General features: G+C 35.5%; 1 protein-coding gene across 5 annotated transcripts in view; it reads right to left on the bottom strand.

Moving 5' to 3' along the window:
- Window positions 1–20,798, bottom strand: part of SCAPER (S-phase cyclin A associated protein in the ER) — a 160,368-nt gene that overhangs the window by 110,178 nt on the left and 29,392 nt on the right. For 4 of the 5 annotated variants that reach the window (XM_067004071.1, XM_067004069.1, XM_048081257.2 and 1 more), the window contains 12 exons: window positions 20,528–20,628; window positions 19,312–19,428; window positions 17,364–17,524; window positions 12,157–12,416; window positions 11,451–11,693; window positions 9,738–9,908; window positions 9,166–9,241; window positions 8,589–8,706; window positions 8,159–8,270; window positions 7,029–7,169; window positions 4,873–5,028; window positions 1,601–1,743 (listed from right to left, as the gene is read on the bottom strand). In XM_067004071.1, coding sequence (XP_066860172.1) covers window positions 1,601–1,743; window positions 4,873–5,028; window positions 7,029–7,169; window positions 8,159–8,270; window positions 8,589–8,706; window positions 9,166–9,241; window positions 9,738–9,908; window positions 11,451–11,693; window positions 12,157–12,416; window positions 17,364–17,524; window positions 19,312–19,428; window positions 20,528–20,628 — 1,799 coding nt within the window. The remainder of the gene's footprint in view (window positions 1–1,600; window positions 1,744–4,872; window positions 5,029–7,028; window positions 7,170–8,158; window positions 8,271–8,588; window positions 8,707–9,165; window positions 9,242–9,737; window positions 9,909–11,450; window positions 11,694–12,156; window positions 12,417–17,363; window positions 17,525–19,311; window positions 19,429–20,527; window positions 20,629–20,798) is intronic. The other variant, XM_067004070.1, reaches the window with a different exon arrangement.

The raw sequence follows: 20,798 nt of genomic DNA, 5'->3' as shown, positions 1-20,798 counted from the left end.
TGAAACAGATCATAACTAACACAATCCAAACCCAAAGTCTATTTTAGTTATTTCTTTCAGTATACGTTTTAAAATATTGTTTAATCCTACAAACTGTGAGAAATTAATGACATTAATCCAAAGTATGCAATGATATTTGAAAAAAAATTCTCAAGTTTCCATTTATAGAGCATCAATATTATTCCTGCCCAGGCCCTTCTGAAGCACATACTTCTTACATGATTAGCTTACATTTTACACTTTAATGATTTCTATCGACAAGGAAAAAAAAAAAAAGTATTAGGGATTTTAATTCTCTGGAATATAAAACACTCAGAAATTACATCTAAAACCTTACTGGAATCAAGTTAATGTACCATAAGAGCAGAGGGGTTTTAAAGTCAGTTTTAAATACACTAACCCTTTCATACACATGCTTTAATCACCACCAGATGCACATATATATAAAGCTTATACTGAACAAACTTTAAGCAGATATTTCAAAAATGACTCACTGAAGCAAGTATCAAATCTTCAGGATAAGAGTCAAATCCCAGCAGAAGGAAAAACAACCAAAAAACAAACCAAACAAATAATACTTGCTGAGGTTTCACCAAACTACGTTGAAGACAAAGACAGAAGGGACAGTACAGACAGCTTCCTGTCAAGATCATCTTCTCGCTCAACTTCTGACCCACTACACTTCGAATCTTGCTCTAACAGTACTACATCAGAGAAATCTCAGAACTGTTATTAAGGAGACGTAAGACTCTGAGGCCACTCTGAGGTACCAGAATCACTGGATTGTAAGGCACCATACACACATCCTTTCCTATTCTTTCCCAAAAATTAAAAAAAAAAAAAATAAAGGAAAGAAAAAAACACTATACAATCAGCATCTGTCAAAGAAAAACAACTGCAAACACAATACTGCAGTAGCAAACACAAAGCAATTGAAAACTAAGTGCTACAGAGCACACACAGCCCAGTGCCACCCCCTAAACCCAACAAACCACATGCTTCATTCTCGGTGCACATCACATTCAGCTCAACTGAAACAGAGAGAAGAGCCCATATGGAAACCCCTTTGTGAACTTCTGATTATGGGCACAAACATAAAGCAAGTAGTTCGTAGGTAGCGGAATTAATGAAGCCTGATTTCCTGGCTTTATGCTTTACAAATGTGGTCTCTGGTATCTACAGAAAAGGTGAACTCATATTGATGCCAGTAAGTCCAAAAGTTACTGGAGAATGGAGGAAATGGGGAACACGAGAACATTAATCTTGCTTCCTTTGAAAACTAAACTATGAAAAAGGTAAATTGTTAAAAGGTCTTGTTAGCAATAAAACTAAGATGAAGTAATGTCAACAATATAAAATATAGCATAGCATGTTATATTTTGCACGTACCTAAGCAATATCAAAATCTATTACAAAATTTGTGAATACTCACTTGATTTCTTCTTTCTAACCATTCATCAAGAACTTCTATTAATGTTACTTTTTAAAATACTACACCTGAAGACTGAAGAAGGTACTGTTGTTAATATAGAGGAGCTGCAGTCTGCCTGAAAGAGTAGCAGTGAAGGACAGGGACCCAACAAAATTATGGCAAAGTTACCTTGCTCTTTCCCGTGCTGCATCTTCCCGTGCTTTTTCTTTCTCTTGCCTCTGCTGCTCAATCCGTGCTTCTTGTTCTTTCCTCTTCATCAGCAACTCTTCAACTCGGGCCTGCCGTTCTGCTTCCAGGGCTCTTTTGCGCTCCTGGTTGAAGAAAAATAAATTCTAACTTATCTTTTAGAAATAAAAATAAGTCTATTTTAACACTTGCTTATAGAATTCTATCTTATTTTCACAATGGAGTAAGAACTGCAGTTCTATTAGACAAAGGACTAATATGCAAATATAAGTATATTCACAAGTTTGAACATACACTGGAAGCACAGTTGCATGAACTAAGCTACATATTAACGGGCCATATATTTTGCTCAGACTGAAGATGACTGTCCACTAGAAGTCCAACAAATTGATCAATGAAAATATCTGAAAAATATTTTGAACATCTACAAGGATATAGGTGATACAGAAACAAAATATGCTCCCACGCAATATTAATACTTAAATCATGAGTATTTAAACAACGATTTAAATATTATCCAAATGTTGTTATAAAATAAAATGCAGCATATTTTTGTTCTATCATTGAATATGCACTTCTCCCAGTGCTCAATTTTTACTTTTTTCCAGACTGTATAGTTCTGAAATTATACATGGTATTGTAAACCTGACAGAATGACTATATTTGAAACAGCAACAAATGTAAAAATAAAGTACATTTGAAAACTCATACTCTAAGACATTTATGAGTAGGCATATTGAGTTGGTTGAGTTCTACTGAAAGGAAATATGACTACACGATTTAGCTGAACAGTCTGGAGAGAGCTGAATATTTTACATGTTCTTTGAATTCTCATCTTACAGTAAAATTAGTCTTTTGTATGACAGATTAAATAAAAAACAGACACATCAATCTATTTTAAATATATATTCCTTGCATCATCTGCAGCACTGTAAATACTCATCGCTGTTCCAGCAAAAAGCTATCTTCCTTTAAGGCAACAGTATGAGGTTTCATTAATACAAAGCAAAATTTGCTGGAATGATAAATGCTTTTATGTGATTAGATGAGGGCCCTGTACTCTATAAATATTAGCTTTACAAAAATTTAGACATAAAAAGGAGAAAACATTAACCTTATATTTCATTTTCATCAAGAAATGAAGAACTACAAAAATAATTGAACTTTTTTGTGTCATGCAAAGCATTTTATGTTAGAGAATGATGCTAACTGCACAGTATTGATCTTCACAGGCAGTACAGCTTGAAAATTGATTATCAAAACTGTGGCTTTCACAGTAACCATACTTTTCCCAGTGTAAAGTTTCAGTAACAGCATTGCATGAATACATTAATTTCCATCTCAATAAAACAAATAAGACAAGATACAGCACGCTTTACTACCACACTATTAAAACAGACAAGAATACAAACTGTTCTATAGGATACACCCAGCGTATCATAAAAAACAAATGCCATTTGTGCTGGACATTCCTTACAATGACCTTTAAGGTTGCATTTAAAAATGGACCAGAACGGCTTGCACTTTTTGAATTAGGTACTAGTGTCAAGAAACAGAAAAGCATGTAAAATGTGGATGGAAAAAAAAAACAACAAAAAACCAACAACTGTAACAGATCCTGTCATTAAAAAATTACAATAAGGCTAATGGAAGAACGGGTTTAAAGGTGTGAACCTGCAGAATTTGGTGCCAGAAAGAAGCAACTAGGTTTTACTGAATGGATCTGTGAAATACCTGAGGTTGTCAAAGACACCGTTCAGGCAAATCAGCAGAAGCAGGGTAGTCTCCATAGGTACTGAAACTAGAGGCAATTTTTAGAACCCTTGTGATTCTAAATGATGTAGTTGTATGTATAGTGAAGCCCCTCACTGTTACAGTACATTTGAAGTAGTTACGTTTACAAGCGTTGTATTCTGATGGGGTTTGATTTTTTTTTTTTATAGTTAAATTCATACTTATGGCCCAAGAACTCGTATGATTCATTTTAGTTCGCTTATGTGGAATTATTTGTTCATATTTACACTAACTGCTAAATAAGTTGTTATACCAGGAATGGGTCCAGATTCACAACAGTGCAGGAAAAGCTCTCCTGTGAGGAGGACAGCAGGGGTAGATACGGCATGCCTTTACATTTAGGGCTTTGCTTAATTGTTACCACAACGTGTGTATGGAAAAAGCATAGCAGGAAGCATTAGCTTAATCCTTGGTATGGCAGAAAGGATATGGGCAGGTAAGTTTGGTGATAAATAGGATTTAGTACTGGAAGCTTGTCTGAAGTGCTTGTTCTATTTCAGCTACAGTATATCCTAATGCCTATGTAACCTAAGAAAGGAGCAGAACTGTGGCAGAGATAAGAAAGAATTAAAAACACCCCAAGCCCCATAAACTCCAGAAAAGCTCCATTCTAGAATAAGTAACTACAAAAAACAGGGTCCCTGGAGCAAGGGGGTTTTTGGTAAACCATTTGGAAAGGTACGTTTCATCAGTAACAATCAATCCTTGGAAATCCAGGAACTTTTAATAACAGATTCTAGCTCAGGGAAAAAAAAAGTTATTCAGTACTTCTGGGGTACCTTCTGTCTCAAAAATTGCTTCTGAACAACTCATGTCAGTAACAGGTCACATTTTTCAACAAGGAGATAGAATCAGCTGGTAATGATAAATACTAAGCCCTGAAGTAAACTCAACTCTCAGGCCAACTGTAGTTGTGATGATCTCAGGAGAAGAGTTCACATAAGAAAACATGTTTTGGATTCTAACGTAGAGAATAGTGCCAAAAAGTGGATGTTTGAGGTTGGGAAAATTTAGTATTGGAATTTTTACAGTCAAAACAACAACAACAACGAATCAAGGATTTCAGGAACACACAGACATTTCTGTTATAGTTTTCACTGATCTTGTAAAGTGTACGAAAATTATGATATCATAGGCATATAAGATACATTTTTCTGTTTCCTCTCAAAGTTTTACATGTTAGTATAACATGATTTTCTTATAACGGAGTGACTTTTTTTAAAAAAAGTTTAAGACAAGCATGAATCATGCATATGACCTTAGCTATGCAGGCTCTTTTTTAAAGGAAATCCTTAAGACTTACTTTTATCCCTCCTGGTGCTGAAACATAGTAAAGCAGAAACACACTCAAGTATACTCTCTTGAGTTGAGCAAGGGATTTAAGACAAAGAAACAAAGACTGCACTGCCAAAATTGGAAACAAATGCATTTTCCTTGTCAACCTGCAATTACAGATATACCTGAACAGCTTCATCACGTGCTTGCTTTTCCTCTTGCCTTCGTTGACGCTCTTCTTGCAATTCATTTAAACGTTGTTCATATTCTTTTAATTTATTCAGCACATCATGACGTTTGTTCTGAGCTTCCAAGGTGTTTATAAATGCAATTTCATTTACCTGCAAATAATCAAAAAGTATAGGAAAAGATCTGTGAAGTTCAAGTTTTATTCTTGATGGATTCCATCCATTTGTTGATTATCCATTTGTTAATTAATTTGGTGGGTTATTTCTCCAGAATTGTCTGGAAACCAATACTCAACCAAGCTGAACATAAGGCTTTGTCTTTTTCCTACTTTTGTTTGCTCCCCCCTTTTAATTTTTTTTTAATAAAATGGATAGTCCATGGAATATATATAAAAAAAAAAAGAAGTTGAATTATACCAGAAATCAAGAAACACTGGGTAAATGATGGGAAAATATTCCCAATATTCTCAAAGAGACTTTAGTAGTCTATTCTCTCCAATTCATAGAATGTGGAATGCTAAGACCCAGCCGTATAAATGTGTAACAGGTAACAGAATACAAAAGGTCTTCCTACTTAACTCTAACTGTATGGGTACTAACTCAATACAAAATGTGAGAATACACATACTGTGAAGAAGAAAGCTATCGAGGTCATTGTCTTAATATTAAATTTCTTACTAATACAGCCTATTTCACAAAGATAGGCACTATTTTATTCAACCACAGGTGGACACTGCAATACACAAGAATAAAATTTAAACAAAATCATACAAAAATGCTTACTTAAAAGTACTTTAATCAATATACTACAAATATCAAAGAATATGCTTTTCTACTGAGGTTCAGGAAGGTAATAAATATTTTGACTTCTCAATAAAAGCTGAACAGAATTCTTGCCGACTCTAGGCTTTAAAATACAAATGTTTTAGAAATTTATATGGCTCTGGAAAATGCAAACTTTATTTAACTTATCTCTCATTTATCAGTTTGCTGCTCTATTTGTTTGAATCCACAAAAGACATTAGTAGTAAGGATAACTGTCAAACAATAATACATCACAGAAGTTGGAAGGTTTTGTTGTTGTTGGTTTGTTCTGCTTTGTTTAATGACTACAGTTCATTTACAGAATGAATTTCATAGCCCAGTAAATAGTTAAGCACTAGGAATTTGGATAAGCAAATGTGCAGGAACAGTTATCATGGTCTTTCAGCTTTACTCATCAGCTACTATTTCTCTAAAGCTTCTGACCCAATTAACCTTTATTTCTATAACAGAAGAATCTCAAAAGGCAGACCTTACACAGCTGAACATAGACAATACCTAAAACATCTGTTTAGCTGGGGAATTACACTAAGTGTGGTTTGGTTAATATGATTATAGAAGTCACACCATTGTAATGACATAACGAAGGTATATTAGACTGAATTAGGTAATCTGGAAACCACTTTATTCAAAGAGACAGGAAGAGTGAGAAAGCAAAATTAGCTTTGTTGTGCTCATCACATAATAAGGATGAACAGCTGGGACACATGCTCGCTATGTAATTTTAGTCTTAAGAAGATATACGTACTCTTGTATTAGTGTTTATCAGAAGAATATGATTTAAGTAACCAACAAAATAAAAAGCATCTAGTGCTCGTCTTACAAAACTAGGTATTGAAGTCAGAAGGGCAGTAGCAAAACACTTGTTTTCTAGTAATTGTCCTGTGTTAACTGTAGGTTTCTATTTATTTCCAGCTGTTTAACAAAATTAGTAGTACAAACCACAGCAGGAGAAACACAATGAGCTCTCCCAACTTTGCATTCTGCTGGAATACAGAGAATTTATCATGACATCTGCTACCCTTCCAGGAGCACTATTTATCACCAAAAATGCCTCCATAGTCACAGTGAAGAACAACAGCAGCAACGCTATCAGCTCTTTATTTCAAACCATCTTTTCTGCCAGTACAGCCCACCATGATGTCTAATAACAGGCTAATTTTAGGGAAAAAACCTCCCTTTTAGAGATTGACATTTATCTGTTTTTCACGTGGCACATGCCCATACTTGACTTCCATTATCCTTCACAGTATATTCTAGAGCACTCTGCGGTACAGAACTTAAAGAAACTTAATCATTGATTATTTTCCCTTTAAAACAAAATACCTTACCTTAGCTTCTTCCTCTTGTGCTTTTTTCACAATTGCTTGTAGCTGCACTTCACGTTTAAACTCCGCATGGAGTAGTTTTTCCTCCATCATCCTGCGTCTTTGATCTAATAATTCTTCTTTCCATTTACGTACATCTTTCTCCTATATATAATTACTGAATTCATTACTAATACAATAACTGAAAATAGGCCCAGAATTTTCTTATTTTTGAAGCTTTATTTACAGCAATAAAACATTTTGATGCCCTACACAAACCCTGCACCAAGTTTAACCCAAAGTACACAGATTTGCTAACCGCTTCACTGTTAGATATGCTTTACAAAATTCATTTCAATAAATTCTGATCCTCTAGAAGTAAAGTATGTAAGTAATCATAAGTTAGGCTTATAGGATAATCAAGGTTGAGAAGGAACTCAGGAGGTCATCTAATCCCATCTCCTGCTTTAAGCATGTTCAACTATGAGGTCAGACCTGGTTGCTCAGGAAAACCTTCAAGTATGAAGGCACAACCCCTGAGTAACCTGTTCCAATGCCTGACTGTCCTCACCATGAGGAATTTTCTCCATGTATCTGGCTAGACCCTCTCCTTTCAAAAAAATTTATGCCCATTGTCTCTCAACCTACTGCCATACACCAGTGTGAAAAGCCTAGCTCCACTCCCTTGATAATCACCTTACAAGTATTTGAAGGCCCCCAGTACTGAGTCCCTCAATCACAAAAAATCACGCTGATAGAGGGAAGAAAATAAACCAATACAGTATCGTGCCTTTCATTAATGAACTCTGAACACTTTTCTCCATTTCTTTGCTCTATTTTCCTTCTTTTTTACTGTAACCTTCGGCAAATCATCTGCATCTTCTGAAACATGTATATAGCCCACATCACAACAGGAGAATTAATCTAGAATGAGGTCTTCTTGTTTTGATGTTAACAATATCATTATCTTAGTTTAGAATAAATCCATGTCCTCCCTGTGACACACGAGTCATCTGAGAAAGCCACGTGAACTCAGACTCACAGGAAAATTTCATTTTACTCCAAGTTTTAACACCTAACATTTCTAGACCATGTGGGAAAAAATGTTTTCTGAAAGGCAGCAAACTGCCTACTTTGGATTACAGAAAGCTTACCCTTTCCATTAATTTTTGAAGCTTCAGTGTCTTTTCTTCACGTAACTTTTCTCTCAGCTGTTGAGCTTTCATCTGTTTCTCTTCATGTTTCTTTTTGGATTCTGCTATTGTTCTTTTAATTAAAAACAAAGCAGAGCAAAAACCAGTGAGACAACATCAGCTGACAACATTGCAAACATTTCTATGACATTTTCAGTAAGAGAACATAAACAGGCCACTGGACTGCAATTAAATGTAAATATTGTTCTTCTAGTCTTCAAATATTTATTTCATGGTCAACTAGCACGAACCTAGTTCATTATGAAAATAATACATTGATTTATTTAACACTTTCCACCCACAGACTTAAAGTAGATTCATGAGCAGTTTCATACAGCCATGAGTTTGGTTGTTTTCACTGCTCAGTCAAGACAGGTAACAATTCTAAGACCTTTTGCGTGATGGTGATGACAGTTTCTCATGCATGTGTATTCCATGGCCAGGTGGACGTGCAGGCTCTTCTTCCACTCTGTCTCCCCAAGAATTACTCTGGCGCCATGACTCCCGGGCTGTACATTATAAAACAGACTTTTATAATTTAAACACACTGTTCTGGGAGAAGTACAATTAATAAGGCTTTGGTCCTCCTCAAGTTCCCTCTCAAATGGGTTCTCTTCAGCCTAGTTAAGGTGCAAACAGATTGAAGAATCTCTAATCCCTGTGCATTTTCAATGCTTAATTATTTTACTAGACTTTTAATCAAACATTAAGATAAAACTGGATAACAAGTTTTAAAATTCTAATAGAAACACAGTAGTAGAGAGCTAAAGAATGACACACAAAGCTGAAAGATAGCTTGAACACACAAATCCATCTTTCCTAAGGAAATAACATCAAAAATGACACAACTTGGAATAATATTTAGATGTTAGGGGCATCTTCCAAATTACATAGGCATAAGTAAAACGGACATTTTTCTAGATTTTGCTGACATTTCAAGTTAAACACAGTAATATATGAAAATGTACCTTCATAATCTGCCAAGACATCATTCCAGTCCATAGACATACCGCAAAAAGATATGCTTCCATTGCCCATACTAGCCTGAAAGTTAATGTGATATGCACAGTAAAAACATAAAACTTAACACGCAGGTGGACACATACATTAAACAGTGCCAGCTCAATGATATCCAACAATGTTTCCAAATTCAATTAGCCATCTCAAAGATGCTGTTCCTGCTGATTGTGATAGCAGGTAGTAGACACTACCACTTCATCAGGAGTAGCTCCTGTATGGCAGCAGTGAAAGTAACACAGCCCAGCTCTCCCAGGTTCCTACACAAAAGCAAGCAGCACAACAATGACAGTAACGTCAGAGGCTCTGTATCGCTCAGTAGCACTGTGCTGTTGAGTTTACTAAGACTAAATACTCCTTAAGACAGAACAGTGTAACTACTACCTGACACTATGTACTTCATTTGCATGTAATACAGGTTGCATTAACGAACAAAGAAATGATTAACAAATTCTACATGAATACTCTGCTGATATCCAAGACAGCTTAAAGTTGGGTACTTTAAAATAAATCAAACACTCACAGAGAAATCACTATCATTGTCAGTCTCAATATTAATGTCATTGTTTTCCTCTGCTTCAATCTCTCTAGTTAATTGCTCTTCTTCTGCAATAGCACTAGCAATAGCTTCTTCATTTGCCTTTTCCAGGCGATCTGCCAACTCTTCTTTCTTAGCAAGGACTTCTGCCATAGACTGTGTAGGAAACATGAAACCAAGAAACACCCACAAATCAGATCCAGGCACAAAAAAAGTTGTTTCCATACAGTTAATATGCATTGTATGACATTTTGTTCAACTTCCGATTACCTGTAGATCCTTCCTGCTATATTTTGTCAACGTTGCATGTGAATGAAATATAAAAAACACTAAAACTGTTAGCAATTATCAACTAATTTAAGGGCTATGTAAATCAATAATCATTCACACAATTCCTAATATTTTATACAAATGTTGTCATTAAAAGCAACCATGACAGTTCGTCTCTAATTACTATCTTTTAAATACCTAGCCTTAGGAACTAAGCAACGCATACTCTGAAACACTGACAGCATGTGCTGTTCTATCTTCAGAAAAGAAATCATGCTCTGAAGTATTATTTAGAAGGCAAAAATGGACCTGCAGATAACCTGTATCTGGAAACTTTACTGTGCTTAGTACTGCTAAATCTCAGGCTACACTTGTTTTTCAACGTGAATGGCAACATAGTTGGTCAGGAATGTTAGCCTGAATATGCTGATTATCGTCATCTTCTCAAATGTCCAGTAATAACTAATTCACTTACACTCTAGATACCAAGCAATGTGCCAAAATGCACAAATCTGAATTTAATACAACTTCATCAGGATTAGTGAAATGCTTCCAAGAGACACGGATCCCAAACTGTTAGCATCCTGAACTGTTAATAATTGAGAATCTGAAACAACGTTAGTAGATGAGATGCTAGAAATCAGATCTTTCTAAAAACAACCAGATACCCGACTTGGAAATTAACATCATTTACAAACTAGACTATTGCTAGGTAAAGGGAAGGTGATTCACAGGAAAATTTCTGTAAATCACAATACTAATCTAGTTTCTACAGATGAAAAAAAAACAATTTTTATTTTATGTGGCATTGCTGCAACTCTCTGCTCAGAGAAACCCTGTAAAGCAGACACATCGAAACCCACAGAATCCAACAGACAGGAAAAGACATTCTTTATAGGAATCCACATTAAAAGAGAATACTGACTTGACATTTGTTATTTCAGAACAGCATTTGTCATCATTGCTAGTTGTATGGGAAGACCCAAGAGAACAGTTTAGTTAGCCTTAAAAGGTAAGGAGGTCTACGTTTGTTTCTAACAGAATTATGACATCCTATGTCTTTCCAGTTTGGATAATTAGCAAAACTGGACTAAGAATTTAATAAGAAACTTACTTTTAAATGACTGATAATGGAAGGAAATGAGAAACTATGGCAATCATATGTAAGAAAAAAAAACAGTCAGAGCACACTAATACTCTTTATTCCAAATAATGCATTTATATATTTCTAGTTTGAATTCAGAAACTTTACTGAAATTCAACCTATTACGATAAGGATGTGTGCAACACATTTTTTTCTACATTAAGTCCTCTATAGACTTTTCTTCAATTTCTACAGCAGGCTAACACTAAACACTGTGCAACACAGAATGAGAAAATCAAGGCTTACAGTTAGTATTTACTCAGAAATCTTGTAAGATTTCTTACCCATCTGGCAGCACTCACATTTGAAATATCTGAGGGATCCATTTCAGTTTCAGTTCTAGCTTTTTCTGTCTGAAGTTGGTCTACACCATCAGAGATCACAGAGGAAGCTTCATTCATCTGGGGAGTCGCTGAAGTACTGTCAGCATTTGTGAGAACTGGAGGCACCTCAGAAACCATTTGTAAGGAATCTTCTTGCAAGAGTGTGCCAGTGCTCCCCTTATCTTCCACTGTGTGTGCTGCGAACTAGTAAGAGACATTTGCAAAATTAACATAAGGTAATACTGATTTTTGAAAAGTCACCAAAGTGAAAAGGATTTTAATAAAATACCTGGCATCCTTACAGTGAGTGATATAAACAACTCCACTTCCAAAGATTTCTAGTGAGTCATAACTTTGCAGAAGTTGGATCTTTATCTGAATTGTTCTTTGCATGAAATGTGCCTAACAATGAGTTCTTGGAAAACAATGGGAAGCCTGTCCAAAGCACTGTAAATCATATGGTTCACCTTATGATTTTTAACTTACCTATTTGTGCCAACATATTAATGTGTTCCCACAAATCTAACTGAAATAAGTCACCATTTTCAACCCTCTTCTAATCTGTTCAGTGAATACAAGCTCTTGACAATACTACTTTCAGAAAATTCTGTAAAGAAAAAGCTGCAAGACTTCTTAAGGCAAGAAAATGGTTCAAAATTTTACTGACCTGAGTCCTCTCAGTAACAGGATGTTCAGACTGATGTAAAGGATCTTTCTGTGCAAGCTCTGTGCTTTTGGATCCACCATCGTCAGTGAGTGAACTCCTATGCTTACTCTCTGACGGTAGCAAAATGACATTTTCTTTGTCACTGTCACCTCTGGACTTCACCGATTCTGCAACTACAGGTTTTGTTCCCAAAGCCGTGGATCGAGATCGAACAGGCCTTCCACGCTGAACTGTTTCCCAGCCCTCTGCATCCTTTCGATCTACAAAAAACAACAACACCCAATTATAAACAACTATTTTATTACAGTATTACACAAGTTGTATGATAAAAATGTTCTCTTTAAAAATAAACACCAAAAATCAATGGAACATTTTGAGCAAAGCTTTTTATTTTCAAGTGCTATTGGTTTCACAAAGACTGAACAACTCTCTTAGTGGATGGCACCAATTCTCTTACTGCTAAGTTACTTACACACATAGCCAGGTGAAAAATGACACGTACTTAAGCATTTTACATCTACACTGCTAATTCACCAGATGGCATATGCAGCAACAGTAACATTAGAGGCCTTTTGTGAAGGCACACATCTCTGCAAGTACAGACATAGTTGCAGGTTTCAATGAAGAAAGTGCTGTCCAAAAAGTGGTTTACTATTGTTCCAGAAATGGTTTGGGGTTTGTTTGTTTTGTTGTTGTTTTTTTACTTTTTTTCAGTTGTTTCATTCTTATATTTAAAATACATTAATCGGTGTCAGCTTTGAGAAAATTTCTTCTCCCAGAAATCCAGCAGGATTACAAACTGAAATTAGAAGAGTAGTTTTCTTCCATTTACTTTAATGACTGGTTAAGTCATCATTTACTCTAAGCTGGTTAAGTACAACTTTCTGACCAACCTTTTTAATCTCTAATCTTGATGTACACCTGAAATGCCTTCAAAATTACATTTGTCTGCCTGAATTATCAGGTCTTACGTGTAATACGAGCATTTCTAGCAACTCAAGGTGAACCTCTTCTCTGTAGGTAACATTTTTGTGGCCTCCAATTAATACCACCATGCAATTTCTCACACATCTTGAAATGACTGGGATTCTTTTGAGACTTGATGATAGCTCAGGAGTAGAAAAGCTAAGTTCACAAGTGTCTATTTGTAGAAGAAAAGCTCAGGTGAGCAACGCCACAAAAAGAAGCCTAAATTCAACTCATTTAAATCAGTTTTAGTTTCAATAGATATGATCCTTTTTACAATACCCACTTTCACAAAGCATATAAACACAGAGTATCTCAAAGTTTAGCACCTGAAAAAACAGTATGGCACAATAAATCATGAGGACAGGTGTTCTGTAAAGAATCCTAATTTTCAGAACGTCTATCTCCATCTTTATGGAAAGGACTATCAATCTTCTTATTTTAAAACAGTTAAGAATAGCAATGTATCACAAGTTTATAAAACAAAATATTACAGTTTGGAACTAGTCTATTAGTCAAGGGAGAGGCCAATAAAACTTCATAATTTAATAAAGTACTGAAATTATGGAAGAAAATAAGAAAGAAGAGCTCAGCATAATAATAAAATCTAAATGGCAAACAAAACTCCAGGATTAGCTATTTCCAGGCACATTCTTAACGAAAAATTTACAAAGCCAATATATTTATTGACAGTAGATCACATAGCTCCTGATCTGAAGCAAGGGTAACACTCATTAGGGCATCATCCTGCCTTCCCTTTTTTTGCATACAGCTGGAACTCTTTTCATATAGCCCAGTAGCCATCTCCGCATGCTAAGTATCACATGCTGGGTTTGATTACTTGCCGAGTTTTGTTAATGAATAATTTATTTGACTACCTTGATCATTCTCTAGTTTCTCTTGAGCTTCCCTGTCCCTGCTTGCTCTTGTGTTACAAGGAAGTGACAATCCATCTGTTATCTTGAGGCCCTTACAGCCACCAGGGCCTTGTTCTTTCCAAGTTACTCCACCTGGAAGCACTGGCCAAGCAGCCTCATCACCAACATCACTAAAATAAATCTGGCCAAGTAATTGCAAAGCTCTTAGGAGTCCTACCTCAGGAGATGTGTACCCCTTCTTAAAAATTTACTTGCAAGTAATATACTACCGTAGTGTATTTGACCTTCCCCATTCATTATTAAACCTTAGCACTTTTTTTTTTTAAACTCTAAGGTAACATTACTGCATCTGAGAGGCACTTTGGAAAACTGATTATTTGAGAAACTGGAAGCAAATCCAGAAGTGTATACTCAGATGAAACAGAAGACAGAACACAGGAAAGCTGCGAAAAAAATAAAAATAAAATGAAATGTAGCGGTCTGTGCAGTAGTAAATTTACAAACCATAACGAGAAGTGGTGAGTCAACATGCAAGACTTTTTAAAGATGTACATTGCCAGACTACTTTTAATGATTGCTTATAAATACAAGAGAATTATTTTAAAAAGAGAATGACTGTAAATTTTCAAAAGAAATTGGGGCTAAGAATTTGACAACCCAGTCAGGAATAAAATGCCCTTTGCTGTTTGTGATGCCATTTCCACAATTTGTTCTCAACGCATGGAAATTATGAGTTCTTCCATAAGCCCAAACTAGGACAGTTACTTTAGAGGACCAAATGTCCTGCAAATCTGAAGTCCTTGCTACACGACAAAGAAAATCAATTAACAACTATGGACATTAGCAACTAATACAGGAAAAACAATTATTAATATAATTAAATTTCAAGTGCAAATGCGGAAAAACCACATTCAATATTTCTGGAAAGTTCACATTTTCTTAACTGCACATTCTCCTGAATTACTTACTAACAACATACAACTGTTTTAACAGTAAGCACTGATTTCCAGTCTTAACACACATTCTAAACCAGTATCACCCATTTTGCCTCTTACCACTGACACCTGGGAATTATTTCCCTGCTATGCTATTGCCTCTGTCTACTACTGTGACCAGACCAACCTTTTCTCATCATAAATTTGTATGAGAAGGACACCGGTCAGACACTAAGGGTAAACTATGTTTCATTTTGTAGAAAAAAAATTAAGACTGAAATACAGATTTTTTTTTTTTAAATTATGAAAATATCGAAGGTAGCAATGTGTTTAATGAGGGAAACCAGGTAAGATGATATAACTTCATTTAAATGTGCATCCAGAAAAAAAAAATCATTTAAAGAAATACCTGGAAAAATCATGCATTTTCTCTCTCCAGTTAAATTTGGAAATCCCCTCAACCTTGAAAAAGATACAGTATCATAGTGCTTGTCCATTTCACAAAAACATTGTGAGGCTTAATGGTAACACTGTTTGAAGCCACTGGAGAAAGTGTTTTAGGCAGATCTTGCCACTGGAAACCCCAACTGGGCTTTAGAGTAGCCAAGAGTGCATTATAGGATAGCAGGAGGAAGTCTCCCACAAGGCCTGAACGTACCTAGCAGCTGTGCAGAGTGCATTAGCTGGTGGACAGGCAGAGCAGATGATACACAAGCCTCATATCTACTTCAATAATGCATGCTCCAGTCAGCAAGATCAATTTGATTTTACTCAAGAGATTCTACCCTCCATATGAAGGAAAATATGCTCCAAAAAGCATCTGGTTTCTTTTATTAAAAAATTGCAATTCAGCCATAAGAAAATCATTGAAGTTCTCCAGGGTTAGAGATAAGAGATTCTTAATAAACAAAGTCTCTACAAGGAATGACTTCTATATATGAAATGTTTCAAGTCTGAATGTTATAGTACATTTGAATTAAAAATTACTGAAAGCTTATGGGCCAGTACTACAGGACCTAAATGGTTTTGCTCTATTTGGAGCTCATCAGCTGCAAGTAACAGCCATTAACAACACACAGAACAACAGGGATTCTTCAGCCCTTTAAGTTTCCAAAGCTAACATAAGAATAAGGTCTTTTGTTTTCCTTTTAGCCTCTTAAGAAGACGTTATCCATGTGGAAGTGCAGACTATTTTTATTCCCTGCATAGTTAATGAAATTGTCCATACTCAGAAGAATGCCTAATGAAGATATTTTAACAGCCTGGAGTCTGCCACTTTAGTATGAGAGATAGTCAATGGAAAAAGATTTATGAATAGTTTCAGTAACACGCAGAAGTTAAAAGTGGAATTCAACTTTCAGTTACAATGCTGAAAATTCAGCAGACTTCTACTACACTCAAACCAGCTCACTGCAACTTCATAGAGCAAGATGTTCTGTTACACAAACAGCACTGATCAAACCCCATCCAAACAACCACTTCTGGAGCATGGTTTTGATTGTTCTTTCTAAGCATAAAAATCAGCATGCTACTGATTCAATTACATTAACTTGCAAGACACTTCAACAAGATTTTAGCTCCTTCATATATCACATCTCTGAAGCACCATACAGGATTTCTACTACCACTGGATTGAAGGTACCACTATGCTAATACATATATTCTCTTCCAGTAATTTTTCTCTTCAAAAATAAAATTTAAAAGATTGTTCATAATTTCATCTGAATATTGATTTCTACACCTTGTCTGCTGTTTTTGTAGAAAGTCAACAGGTCCACACATGGAAAAAAAATGGAAAAAATGCAGCTCTCAAGATAATCTCAGAGCTCCAGTGCGTGCAAAAGTTGTCATCTTGTATTCGAAGAAAGAAAAGCCAGTCACCGTCACCTGAGTGCAGTCCTAATCAAGTTGTCTAGCTGATCACATAAAACTACCTTGAGCTCTTTTACAGAATCCTGGACATGTATTGTTCTTTAGAGATGATTTGAAAGTACTTTCTTTTTTGGCCTGGAAGTCACAGCTCTTTGTTTTCTACTATGGTCCTGAGGTCAGTGATGAAGTATAGAAAACATACACAGAGGTTTCATGCCAAGAAATTTTGTACCTCCGACTCACTCTCAGTTAGATTACCAGCTTGTGACCAAAGATTTTTCTTGGGGTGTTACGCACTAATGTTTTAACAGATCAATTTATAGTTGCTGGAAATACACTTGCATGCTACCTACAATCAAAAATACAACTTTCTCTCAAACTTAGCTCTGACAATGATCATACATACCTGCAGGAATCTTTTCTCTCCATACTCGATTCCAATTTTAACATTGTGATATGCAGAATTGGACTTCATTTTGATTTGAAAATAGGTAACACTCTGAACTAACTTTATAGCATGTGCTTTGTGAAAATAAGCCATTTAAAAAAGACTTGCCATTTTTTCGTGATGACTTCTGTGCTGGAGTTGGCAGGCAGGTTGGTGGTGTTGCTAGCTCAGGATTAGCAGCTTTAGTTCCATGGTTGGCTTTTACCTTATCAGCCCAACTTACACCAGAAGGAGCCAGGCGTGTTGCAGAAATCGTCACTGATGGGTTCCTAAATCAAAGTCGTAGTTCTTATTAGTGACTAATCAAAGAGCATAATGGTTCATTACAAAACTTTTTATCATGACATTCCTTATTTAATCTTGGTCTTTATTGACTTAGATTGAAATCTATTTCCAAAAGCTGGAACATATTTTCTCTTTCCCTTGTTTTCAAAATCTGTGTTCCTTGAACATTAAAAACCTCAGTAGATGTCTTATCAGAAAAATCTGTACAAAATTCAACTCATTTTAAAGGTACACATTACCACAGAAACAAGGACACAGCAACAAATCAGCAGGCAGAGGTATCAGGCACTACCTTGATAGCCTCTTACTTATTTCCAGTCACACTGACATCAGAAGGAGATACCAAGCAGTGCTGCAGCTGGAGAAAAATCTCCATGTGAGATTCCTTATATGTAAAAGTCAATGAAACCAAATTAACAGGAAGCTAACTTCCCAGATTAAAATTTATAAACGTCAAGAAGCGAAAGAAACATACAACACCACAGTGATGTAGAAACAGTTCCCATAAGAAACATCCTCTGATACCAAACTGTAACGTCATAACAGTAAATGTCTGGTGACTAGTTACAGCCAAGTATAACAGCTCTTCTATTGTGTCTTCCCAGCTCCTGCCCAGTCACACCAGTGAACTGTACAGAATGGGCTGCAACCATTACAAATATGAGTAGTCAAACTACATGTGCAGGAAGTCCACTGAAGTGCAGGTTTAATTATAAATGTAGATTAGATAAATCCATAATGTACTCTGTTTCACTAGACAGTTAAGTAAATAAATTAATACATCTATTTTCTCTTACCTCCTCCACAGAAATAAACTGTAAGTCTGGAGAGCCATCCTATTAACTTCCAGAAAGACCTAAATGACTCTGCTAAACTTTGAATATCTGGATGGACAGAACTGTAATTGTTTTTCACTTTATTTTTTCTTTTGCCCATCACTTAAAGCAAAACCGTGATACTTTATTCAAATGAACACAACCCAAATTATTTTTATAAACTTGAAAATGGTAACATCCCTTGGATCTCTCGAGGCCACTGTCACTACTTATGGTACATGATCTAGAACTCAATAATCCTGAATGAACTAATAATGCACCCTGAGAATCATTTAGATTGGACATGTGCTCTCCAGAACTGAAACAGCACCAGACGGTGCTGCTCTAAAATGGTGCTTATACATATTTTTGTTGAGCCCCTTCCACAGTCATTTTCATTATACCTAAGTGAAAGATGCGTTATTCTAGTATACAACATGCTCTATATTTAAACTTATATCAATTTTGCTGTTCATCAGAGTCATAATAAACTCACTTTACATTCATTCTTCCTGATCAATACTTGTGCATATTCAGCTGGCCATTTGCATTGTTCATACAGGTAATTTTAGAATGCCAATTACACACATTACATTTAGAATGCCAATTACACACATTTTAACCTTAGTTTTGTAGAAGAAAAAGATTATTAAATAGGTAACATGAAATACACCAACTGGTCATTCCAAAGACCTGAACATAAAATGCAGTAGTTAAATATGTAATAAAATAAGTAAAAAATTAAGTCCTTGATAGGATTTTTTTTCTTTACAGAGCATATGCTCTTCTTCCACTAATGCAAATATTTGTAGGTGTGATTTAATAAAAAGCAAAGCATTACTACATGATTACTAATTACATTACTACATTGATTACTACAGAAAAATACCACATTCATTAACTCAGCTTCAAATAAATCCTTACTTTAGCTTTAATAGACATATCTGTTTTCATACCCAAAATTTAAACTTCTTCGAGCATTTGACGTCACATTAATTCTATCTGTTGAGGGACTTGGTATCACATGGCGTCCAGGAGACATCTTCTTTACTTCCCAGGCTAGTGAAGTAGGTCTGCAAATTCAGGAAAGAAATGGTTAAAAATAAAATTCTCAATAAGTATTCCTCTATCACCTCAGAATGATCTATAAATGCTCTAAAGTATTATGGAATACTGCTGAACAGAATCAGGCATCTTAGCTATTGTTTCCACACCAAATCCAAACCGTACTAGCCAGACTGAGATCAAAAATCATTCACTTTTGAACTACAACGCTTATTTTAAGTATCAGTATGGGACCATCACACATCAAACCAACCAGTAAAGGAAAATGACTAAGGGTAAGACTGGAAATACCCTCTAGTTCTAGTGACTGTAACAATGCACATAAAAGGCCCTGACAAATCAAGGAAGGAACCTACACTGTCTTATCCCATATAACAGAGCATTTGATAGTGTTTAAATGCTGCTTTGGTTAATATATGTAACAAGTATCTCCCAGTATAGGGGAAAAAAAATAAAAAATTAGAACTAACCCAATATATCACCATCAACTCATTCTATTACACCACTGATGTAACAAACAATCTGCAATAACATTTACTGATAAATGTCTACTAGCAAAGATAATTGAACAGGTTGAATTAATTTAACTGCTACTAACATAAAGTATTCTCATCCAAAGAGACAGAGCATGAGATGGAAACCAGAACTGCAGTTTTATTATGCATCTACTTTTTTTTTTTCTTACTTTTAATTCTTGCTCTTGAAGCTAATCTGATTACATGGAAATTACAACCGGCAATTAAGAGCAAAATCAAATTTGTAGAACCCACTGTTAGGGAAGAAGGGCTCAAAAAAAAAAAAAATCACATAAGTGACTTTAACTGTGCTTTTTTTAAGGCACAAATCGGGATGATGTAAACAGCTTTACCTTTCTAATACCATCCTTCCAAACTCTCTTCCATTTCCAGCAACACTATTCCTTGATAACTCTACAAGGGAGTAAAGAATCCTCACATCAATTACCTCCAAAAGAAAAAAATTCTTCTGGGTTCCCTGCAACAGCTATTAAAAGTGGTTCTATTTGCTAAATGGCTGCTGCAGAATGACTTTTATCATGAGTCTGCATTTTGGATATAGATAAAAGAAAAAAAATAAAAGTCTCATTACCTGCTTTGAGCATCAGCCTTTTCTAGCTTCTCCTGTAGCTGTATCCAATCGATCAGCGCTTTGAAGTCCCTTACATAGTTATCAAGCATCATCAGGACTTCCTGAAAAGCAACCATTACATAAACCTTTGTATTTCAAGAACAGTTCCCATGACCCCAAAAAGAGAAGTGAGTAGAAAGTAGGAGATTTACTGGCCTGCATCCTTCCTATCAACAATAAAAACAAGGGGGGAAAAAAGCCCAAACAGTTAAGATTTTTATGTCAACAAACA

This window comes from Anser cygnoides, chromosome 11 (genome assembly GCF_040182565.1).
Source record: "Anser cygnoides isolate HZ-2024a breed goose chromosome 11, Taihu_goose_T2T_genome, whole genome shotgun sequence".
NCBI classification, from domain to species: Eukaryota; Metazoa; Chordata; class Aves; order Anseriformes; family Anatidae; genus Anser; species Anser cygnoides.
Note: the sequence above shows the minus strand (reverse complement) of the source record. Positions and strands in the feature narration are given on the sequence as shown.